This window comes from Miscanthus floridulus, unplaced genomic scaffold (genome assembly GCF_019320115.1).
Source record: "Miscanthus floridulus cultivar M001 unplaced genomic scaffold, ASM1932011v1 fs_327_2, whole genome shotgun sequence".
Classification (NCBI taxonomy): Eukaryota; Viridiplantae; Streptophyta; class Magnoliopsida; order Poales; family Poaceae; genus Miscanthus; species Miscanthus floridulus.
In genome coordinates this window covers 1-10,599 of record NW_027096587.1, presented here as the reverse complement: position 1 = coordinate 10,599, position 10,599 = coordinate 1, and the positions used below count along the sequence as shown (strand labels likewise).

General features: G+C 42.9%; 1 protein-coding gene across 1 annotated transcript; it reads left to right on the top strand.

Moving 5' to 3' along the window:
- The first annotated feature begins 325 nt into the window (after nt 1-325).
- On the top strand, nt 326-5,487 carry LOC136531329 (uncharacterized). Its single transcript, XM_066523995.1, has 13 exons — nt 326-887; nt 1,011-1,109; nt 1,223-1,324; nt 1,742-1,885; nt 2,891-2,985; nt 3,066-3,195; nt 3,270-3,374; nt 3,514-3,620; nt 3,706-3,757; nt 4,176-4,265; nt 4,354-4,438; nt 4,528-4,592; nt 5,214-5,487. The coding sequence occupies exons 1-13, from the start codon at nt 630-632 to the stop codon at nt 5,301-5,303; spliced, it is 1,422 nt and encodes a 473-aa protein (XP_066380092.1). The 5' UTR covers nt 326-629; the 3' UTR covers nt 5,304-5,487.
- Nucleotides 5,488-10,599: the final 5,112 nt, after the last annotated feature.

Below are 10,599 nucleotides of genomic sequence, written 5' to 3'. Positions count from 1 at the left end.
CTCTCTCTCCATCATATCAAATCTTTAGACACATGCATGGAGTATTAAATGTAAATTAAAAAAATAACTAATTACACAGTTTGATTGTAAATTACGAGACAAATCTTTTGAGCCTAATTAAATCATGATTGAATAATAATTATCAAATACAAACGAAAGTGATACGCTAACGAATACTGATTTCTAACGCCATTCTAATCGAGGCCTAAGGCCGGACGCCCGTGTCGTCAGAGCATTTTTTAGCGAAAAAATAAGGACACGGTACGATCCTATCCCCCGGATTCTCCCACCCCCTCGAAATCTGCCACCTCAGCAGCTCACTCGTGGCCTCGCGCTCGTTTCTCGTGCTGCCGCGTCCGGCGTCGCGGCGTCGCGGCGTCGGCACCCACGAGGCACCTCGCCATCGGAAGAACCCCCATCACCGAACCACTCCATCCGGCACTATCCTCCACCGTACCCAACAAACTGACGCGGACCGCCGAACAACGGCCGTGTCAACGCGATAGCAATCGGCAACGGCAAGCAACCATCTTGGCACTGCCAGCAAACAGTCTCCCGTGCTGCTCCGCCCCGCAGCCAGCAAGCAGCGATCGGAAGTCGAGCGCCGTCACGAGTCACGAGAGGAGCACATGGCGGCGGCGGAGGGCGAGGTGAGGCGGGACATGTGGGAGCAGGAGTACCGGACGTCCTCCACCGACTGCGCGGCGGCGCTCGACGCCTACTACGCCGCCTTCATGTCCTTTGGCCGCGGCCGCGTGGCCGCCGTCCTCCGCGCCGCTGCGGCCGACCCGACCTGCGCCCTCGCCACCGCGCATGCCGCGCACGCCGTCGCCCCCAGGGACCCCGCGGGGGCCGCCGCCTTCCTCGCCGCCGCCAAGGACAACCTCGTGAGCTAGCGTCTTCCTCCCTCCCTTTCGATCACCTCCCCCCGCTTCCCCCCCTCTCGTTCCCTGAGCTGACCTGACCACCTTAACCTGTGGTCTGTGGTGCGTTTGCGCGCCTGCTTCCAGGGGAAAGCGACGGAGTACGAGAGGGCCGTTTTCGGGACGCTCTCCGCGCTGATGGGCGAGGGGTGGGACGTGGAGGTGGCGATCGAGCGGCACTTCGAGGTTTGACATGCCTAAGTTTGTTGATTTGGGGGACTGGCTATACTAATGCTGCTACTTGCGGAGTCAGTAAACAGATACCAATTGCTAATTTGTAATATGGTCGTCTATGACAGCTTCTCAAGCAATTCCCCAGGGATATCCTATCTCTCAAAAGAGCGCAGCTCATCTGCTTCTATTTGGGAAAGCCAGATTTATCCCTGAAATTCGTCCAACAAGTAAGCCAAACGGGGTTCCTGTGTATTTATGGGCTTAAAATTTTGTGCTTCACTGAATGAAGTTGAAGTTGATGTGGCATTTCTTTTTCACTAGATGTCCTTGTGTTGATTCATCTCAAGTAATATCAACAATGGTATCTTTGTATCAAAATAAGATCAAATAATTGCTGAGAGCATTATATGCCCACTGTTCCCTTACTGCATGGTAGTCAGTAGTTAAAGTAGTGTTGCATATTTGTGTTCCTTTTCATCGTTTCCTGTAAACATTTTTACTGTGCCAAATTGGTGCATTGCAAGAACTTGTGAATGTAGCAATAATCAAATATTTATGAACCCAGCACCCTGCCACCCTTTAAAAAAATACTGTTGTAACAGGATCTTTTGTTCACTAGATTTGTGGTACTCCATGCTTATCAGGTTTTGCCAAAGAATCAAGATCAAAATTTCATATATGGCATGCTTGCCTTCCCTTTGCTAGAGCTTGGACGGATGGATGAAGCTGAGAGAGCTGCTCGAAAAGGATTGGCTATAAACAAGAATGACTTCTGGTCACAGCATAATGTATGTTCATGATGTGGTTATAGTTAGTTTCAGTAGTTAAAAGCATCCCATACAGGATCTGTTCAATAGAAATAGAAATAAACGAATAGCTATCAAAGGGTTCCTATCCAGGATCTAACTATTACAATTTGTGATTTGAGATTAGCTGGATCTATTGAAGATATATCAGAAACTTTTAAAACTTTTGATGATTTTTGTGTAAAGCTAACTTGATCATACTTCTTTTTGAAAAATAAAATTCAGCCTACATACTACGTAGCATCTATAACCATGATCATACTGGCATGACCCAGCAAAGCAAGGAATTTCAGATCTTTAGTTAAATGTTCCGTGCTGTGTTTCCGAAGGGCGGGCCTGGTGCAAGCGGTAGAGTCTTACCGCCTGTGACCGGAAGGTTCCGGGTTCGAGTCGCGGTCTCCTCGCATTGCACATGCGAGGGTAAGGCTTGCCACCGACACCCTTCCCCAGACCCCGCACAGAGCGGGAGCTCTCTGCACTGGGTACGCCCTTCCGTGCTGTGTTTCCACATCTAACTGACTGTCAAGTGGCAACTAGCATGTAATACCTAGTCATCTTTTCTTTTCTTTTCTTTTTTCGCGAATGTAGTACCTAGTCATCATTAACCTGGCTCTAGGAAACTGAACTAGTCACTGTTGAATTATGTACCTGTGTGGGGAATCCTTGGTTCACTGATTTTGGTCCAACATCTCCCTGCATCTTCATTTTGGTTTGTTCATTGCTTTAGAAGAAAACAGTGCTATTTCTGAGTACAAAGAAAGTCATAATTGTGTCGTCATTTGAGATAACTGTTACAATTCCTATATTGGGTGGGAGGGTTTAGATTACTGAATCTTCTCATGCTGGCACTCTGTAACTTCTTGTTAAGTTTGGAACAACTATATTAGCCGTAAGAGTTTTCACTTAGTTGATATAATAACAAAAAAAATCATTTTCTTCTTGTAGCTGTGTGCATAATCCAATAACAAAATGTTTGTTTTCTTGTAGCTGTGCCATGTTTTTCAGCAGGAATGTCGCTTCAGAGAAGCTACCGAGTTCATGGAATCATGTTCTCCATCATGGGAGGCATGCACATCATTTCTGTATGTAGTTCTCCATGCAGTGTGCATTCTACCGATGCAAGTCATGAGCTTAGTTTTTTAGATTTCTTTGTCTCCCACAGGTTAACCCACAACTGGTGGCATGTCGCTGTTTGTTACTTAGAAGCTGAATCCCCTTTGTGTAAAGTTCTGGAGATATATGATCACAACATCATGAAGGAACATGAGAAAAGTGATTGTGAGGCAGCAGAGGTATTATTTATCGGTGGTTATTTTACTTTAGACATAGATTGCTTGGGATACTAAATAATTTCTCATCCATTCAGGTGTATTTGAATGCTCTAGGGTTGCTGCTCCGATTATACATACGCGGTCATATAGATTCAGCTAAAGAGAGGTTAACGACATTGCTAGATGAACTAAAGAATGAGGTACTGACTCCCAGGAACATCTTTGAGTACGTGTGAATGTGTGATGCATATATAACTAAGCTTCCTATTGGGGATTTTACACATACAAATTAAAGCTAGATGAGACATTCTTTTGACTGTCAGTTTGAACTTTTTTCAGTCTATATGGCATGCGGAATGGCTCCTTGACTTGCTTATATTGTGGGCACTAGCAAGTATGAGTGAACTAAAAAGTGCACATAATATGTTGGAATCATTGAAGTCAAGGTCAGATATGTTAAGTCTTGTGTTTTGTAGGAACACAAGAAGGTTTATTAATAGTTACTAAATCAGAAAAGCAACCTGATTGCAGGGTCCGTTCAATGGACAGGAATCGGCAGCAAGTGATGCAGAAGGCAATCAAGGTATGCAACTTTTTTTTAAGCTCTCGTCACTTGCAATATGTGTTACTCTTGTAAGAATAAGCATTGACAGTACAAAGCAATCTCTACGACAATGAAGCTTTTAAGTCCCAAGCAAGTTGGGGTAGGATCAAGATGAAACCCAACAAGAGCCACAAAAAAAAGAACAAAAAAAGAGCAAAAAGAAGAGCCATATGATGATCTAGTATTTCTGAAGAAATTTTTTGGAGGTCCAATTCGGGCAGCTAAACATCGCTGCACACAATGCATACTCTTTGTGGCAATATATCGTAGCCTGTTATTATTGTAGTTTTCTTTACTAATTTTATTTACTTGTTTGTCTGTTGTAACATTACTACATCACAAATCTTCTCTTGGAAGATTGATAATGCTGCTTTTAATTGTTCTTTCTTTCATGTAGCTGGCGGAGGCTGCTTATGAATATGGGAAAGGAGATCACATGAAAGTCTTTGACACTCTGGGTCCAGTCTTTGATGCGCTAGATTATAAAGTAGGAACTGGAAGCTTTTTATTACTTTAAGATGAGTAATTATAAAATGTGTTTGTGTTTGCTAAAGATAAACAAATGGTACAATTAGATGATTGGTGCATCAGATGAACAAGTGGATGTCTTCAATGAGGTTTGGTACACTGTTCTAATAAATGCTGGAGAGACTTCCAAAGGTTTGAAGTCTTCGCTACTTGCAAAATTGAATTATTTTTGTTCTATGTCTACCTATGTTAGTAGCTAATGCAGTTTCAACGGTTTACAGCAATTGAGATTCTTGGCAAACAAATTAGGAAACGAGAGGGTGCACCTTTCTTGTGGCGCTTGCTGGTAAGTGTGCTCACACAATCGCATTGCTTTATTTCTATTTTAGTTTTTCCTCTGGAGTTTGTTAGGCAGGATTGTTAAGGATACACGTTGTGATCCTGACAATCAAAGGTGGTCATGGCGTTAAGCAAGAATTAGACCAAGTTCAGACTTTCACATACACATGAACAATACCCTATCCATGCCTTTATTCTGGTTCTCAGCTCTTTCCCATTCCATATCAGTATATCACTACCATTCTGCCTAATGTACTGATCCTTTGACTATCTATAGCCTTGTTTCTCCTTACAGTTTGTGTTGCCAGACAACTTAATAACATTATGATATTATTCAGCCATAAATGGGTATTGTGGGTTCATTTTTGTGTTTGGATGTTCAGTATCGGATGGTCATATAGTAGTGTCATTATCATACTGCTATGAATTTACACTAAGATCAGAATTGCCCGAAGTGTGAATACACATTGTGATCCTGACAAACCAAAGCTGCCTTGACATTTTATTCAGCTAAACCAATCAGTTTATGTGTAATTTTCACATCGTTAGATACAAGAAACTCATGAGATCCACATACTTTCAACTCTATAAAGCTATTAACTTTTTATTTTTGTCTCATTTTTACCAGGAGAAAGCATACTCATTGGATGGCAGAAGCGCAGATGCTTCAGTAGCATCTAAAAAAGCAAATGCCCTACAATCTGCTTATTTCCATTAGCTGATATCATGTTGAATAATGAATAGCCTTCCTTTTGGGAAGGTCCTGTAACCTTTTTTTTTATCGGTGGAAGTTGCCAGTATGCATCATAGGAAGTCTACAGTCAGTATATATACCGCACAAAAATCAACAGTTTCAAAATACTGGAGCGTGTGCATTGTATCAATATGTGCATACATGATACCAATCCAGATTCTCTGCAGTTCTTCAGTAAAGTCACAGGTGACTTTAGGCATGTCCGATGCCGTCCGTTCACGATCCGACCCGACGGCTGTTGGACATCTCTGCTCTCCTAGTGCTAGATTGCACAGCCCAAACGAGAAACTGCAGCCCAGCTAAGGCCCACTTCATGGACACAGAACAGAGAACACATGCATTTTACAGAGCAGTGCAGTATACTGTCACTGTGAGGATTTCACTTAAGTATTTTTAATAGTTCCATGCTAATAGATAATCTCCACCAATAACCACCAGTACAACATATAAAAATCAAAATAATCTCCACCCAAGCATTCAATTAGCACGCAGATGCTCATCAATCATCTCAAAAGAACAAAATGCCCTGCCATGAGACAGCAACTACTAAATTGAAGGCTTAAATAGCCATTTGAAAGAGGCACATGTTTCATCAAATAGAAGAGCAGCTCAAAAAATGACAGTCTCCCTGAACTGATTGAATCCAACAAATACACCAAAAGGCATGTATTCTTTGTTTGTGCCAAAAGTAGTGTCAAATGTCAATACATCACCAATTAACATCTTAGCATTAGCCCAAAATATATTGGTTATGTGTTCTTCTGCATCCAATTGCAATGCATAGTGGAAAGAAGGGTTCTCGGACATCTTGTCTTGAAAATACTTTAACACGCATCCTGCCTGACCATATGCCAACTCCCTTTGACGCCTACCCTGCAAGTAATTTTTGTGATCACGACAAGTGTAGCTGAGATTCATTCGTCCTCCAACTTGACCGACTAGCCAACTCATGTATAGCTTTTGGCCTAATTCCAAAATCATCAATGGCTTCAATTTCAAAAGCTTGCACTTCTGAAATCTTCCTCTGTGATGTCATCAAATGGAAAGTATGTGGCAAGTGAAGAACATGATTGTGTTCAAGAATTAGATCAAGCACTTCATATTCCCCTGTCACTCGATCTAAAGTAAGACCCATACGAATTGGACAACATATTCTTGTTTCAGCTCGAGGATTTTTTTTGTTAAATGATCTCTCTTGTCTCATGCTCGACAACCCTCTTTGGCACACACATATCTACATGATGTTACCTTTTTATCAAATTTACTTTCATTTGTGTAGCGTTTCCGGACCTCAAAACCAGCATGACCTCAATAATCTACCCAAAATGACCAAGCATCATCCAAGTTTATAAATTTCTGACCAATACGAGGTACCCAAATTGGAGTTGTATTCTCTCTGTAAGAAAAATAAAAACACGCTCATTGCTATACACCTAGAAGTAAAACAAAGGGAGGAAAATTGAATGTAATCATAACTCACTGGTTGGGTTGTTCCATCGGATTTTTAATTAAAAGCTAAGGCTTTAAAAAACACTAAAAATAATTACCCTGTTCGCTTGAATTTATCAGTCACACCGTTTTAGCGAAATAACAGTGTTTTTCTCTCACAACAAATCAGCATCAGCATTAGTCGTTTTTCTAGCCAGTCGAAAAGGGCAAATAAGCAGATATGAGTGAACTTTCACTTGTGAACAAATAAAAGAGAAATAGAGAAGAAAGAAGAAGATAATACGTTGATCATCACACAGTTCGCAGCTCATCGGCAAGAACGAACTTCAGTGCACGAGGACTGCAGGCTGCAGCCGGTTGCCTTGCATCTCGGACGAGGACGTCGATTGCATTGCTCTCTCGGACGAGGACGATGATGCACTGCACGACGACTGCAGGCGGCGCGAGCGAGCGCTACGCCGCTGTCTAGCTGCGGCGCGAGCGTGACCCAGCTGCGCCGCGAGCGCAACCTGACGGCGGCGGCGCACAGCGACACAATCGGCGCCAAAATATTCCTGCAGCCGCACATCCCCCGCCAAAATCAAGCACCAAGCACTAAAATGTGTTACTTTCCCGTCCACAGCTACGACACCTAAAATAACGCAAGACTCATTCGTTCTTTGGGTAGCGCTACAGGTAAAAAAAGTTCAATATCTATTCGGTATCTTCTCCAACAACGAGACCCAAAAGAGAATCCTTTCTGCAAATGGGTTTCTAGGAGAGATGATGCACATATTTGGATTGTGCCTCTTAGGCAACCCAAAATATGTCTCGTGTATAAGAGCAACTCCAAAAGACTAATTAAAACATTTTGTAAAGCTAAATATGGTTATTATTGAGAAAAAAGCTTCTCCAACAGATTGTGCAAATGCCTCTCCAAAATAGCTCGCTGTCCATCCCGGAAATTTCGCTCGCTAGCATTGGCTAGCCAATGTCGCTCGCTATCGCGGCTCTGCGTGCGCTCGGCAGCCCGTTCCCGTGTATGGTCGCCCCTTCCCTCGCGAACGCGCCTCGATCGCACGCTGGACTGGTTATTACATACGCACGCTCCTGGCTGGCCGGAAAGCAGCCATCGGTGCTTCGCTCGTAGCTTCTTCTCTTTGTTTCTTCCACTCGATTCGGAGCAGTGGCATCCATGGTGTGGCCTCTTCGTCTTGTTCTTGTGCAACCACCTCGCTGGCTCCCTGCATGCACGTACGTATGCATGGGCATGGCAGACAGGCATGCAAAGCTGTCTACCAAGAGCTGTCGGTCAAGCAAGCATGCTATGCACGAAGAACGACTGCCGGTGAACAGAGCGACGGAGCCCTATGGCGGAGAAATTCCTACGCGATGCTATGATCCGAAAAAGTCCGCATGACGTGGTAGCTTTGAATATACATAATGAAAAACTTTTACAGAGGCTGTTGGATTGGTCTAGTTTTTTTTAGGTGGATTCTATTTTAGAGAATAGCTAAATCAGTAAATTTAGAAAATGTTTTTAGACAGTCTCTTGGAGATGCTCTAAGTACTCTGTTGAAGACTAATTTTAGGTCTCTTGCTACCTATTTTAGGTTTGGATGCCATATGAATTCTTTGTTGGAGACCGTGGCCTCAGCTGGGCTGTTCTCGTCTGAGCTGTCGAGGCTTCTACCAGGAGAGCAGAGATGTCCAGCAGCCGTCGAATCGTGAATGGACGGCATCGGGCATGCCTAAAGTCACCTGTGACTTTACTGAAGAACTTCAGAGAATCTGGATTGACATGATACATGCAGCCTGTTGGTTTTGTCGTATTTGGCTTATAAGTCATGGCTTATCAGTCAATGAATAGTATTTTTCTCTCACACCAAACTAGCCAACAGTACTTTCAGCCATGACTTATAAGCCAAACCAGCCCAAACGAACAGGACGATGGATGTTTTATGTTCAGTAAAGTTATGGGTATGGATGAAAATGGTATGGATATTTATTCGACCGTCCGTTCGACCAAACAAATATGAACACTAATGTTGATAGTTACTTAGATATTCGTAATTTTTTTAGATATGGATAATAAAACAGATATTTTATGCGGATACCAAATACGAATGTAATATCATCCATATCCAGCGGATATCGGATAATCCGCATAAAAATCGGATATATCCGATCAGCACAGCTCGGATATTATCCGACCAGCACTGCAGGCCAGCCAGCAGCCCAGGCGCCTAGCGCATAGTTCCCTGAAGCAGTGAAGCACAGGCCCACAGGCGACATCCACTAGACAGCCCAGCAGCCAACCTCTCTGTGTAACCCTTGGCAGACGCAGTCACGGCGTCCGCATCCACTTTCATATTTATCACGTTGATTACAGAACATGTGTCCTACCTGGTTCATATTTCTTTCCTCTTTTGTGTTTTTTTAATTTATTTTTCCAAGATAAATAATGAAAATTAATATAAAAATATTTTGCAGCGCTAGTCATGTCTGTCACTTCTCTCCGCTTTCGTGTTTTAAAATTTTGTTTTCCAAGATAAATAATGAAAATTAATATATAAATATTTGATAACGCAAGTTATGTCTGTCACGTAGTTTAGTCTTCCAAATTTAATTATCGCCCTTTATGTTTTGTGTATCTGTATCTTATCACTTATTTGTTGCTTTACTCTTTAGGCTTAAACTAGATGGATTCTGGATTCATAGAGTGGTGTAATTGTTAACGCAACTATGATATATAAAAATGTTGTATTTACTCATTATCCGAATAGATATTTGTTTCCGACATTCTCTGAATCCGATTCATACCGTATTCGATAATCATTATTCGTATCCGTAACCGAGACAATCCGTATCCGTATATGTATCCGATAGCTATTCGTATCCGAATCCGAATAGAAATATGAAAACAAATACAATATCAGTGATATCCGTTCGTATCCGATCCGTTTTCATCCATAGTTATGGGTATAGATATGGTTTTGGATTCTTTTGCATGTGCCAGATTTTCGCAGGACCATGCACGCCACACGCTGCATGAAGTGGTTCGCTCTGGAAAAAGTCGCAGACACTACCGATTACTGAATGATCCGTCGGAAGTAACGAACTCTCCATGGATCATATGGTGCACACCCGTACCTTGGCCAACTTGTCATGAAGTCAAGTTGAGCCGCACCGACGATCCGCCGAGGCACCACGAGGTCTCCATTGGTTCGTACGGTGGTACAAAGTGGAGTGGCCACTTTGCAGAAGTCAAGGCTAGAACTCACTGAATGATCCACCGCCCGTTGGGGTGGTGACACTCGGCATCGTGGCAAAGTTAAATCTACCAATGTGCATAATGCCACTGGATGACCCGTCTGGCTCGTACCAATCATCTGGTGCACACTCTTGTGCATATTTTGAGCTCATTTCAAGTCAATATCGTCCAATTCAACGTCTCTGAGATTTGTGCCTTAAAACCTATCCGATTGGGCCACTTTGGCTCTGACTTGGTGAGAGTGTAGCACTTGTGCACACCAAATGCTCTCAACTTGGACTTCCATCAAGCTCCTTTGCCATCTAGCCTGGAACATCCCAAAGCATCTTCGAATCAGTCATCTTTGGCTTTGTTTCTTCCTTTGCTCCTTCCACGGCGGTCTTTTGGGCCCTCTTCGTCACGGTGTCCATGAAAATGAAACAATCTTAGAAAAAGGTTGTCACTAAGAGGGGGTAGCGTGCCACTTGGCAAACCCCCTAATGAAGTGACCTGATTTCCGCGAAGGGAAATCCATAGAGTCAAAGTGTAATAAGACCATTGTAGATCTTATTACTCAAA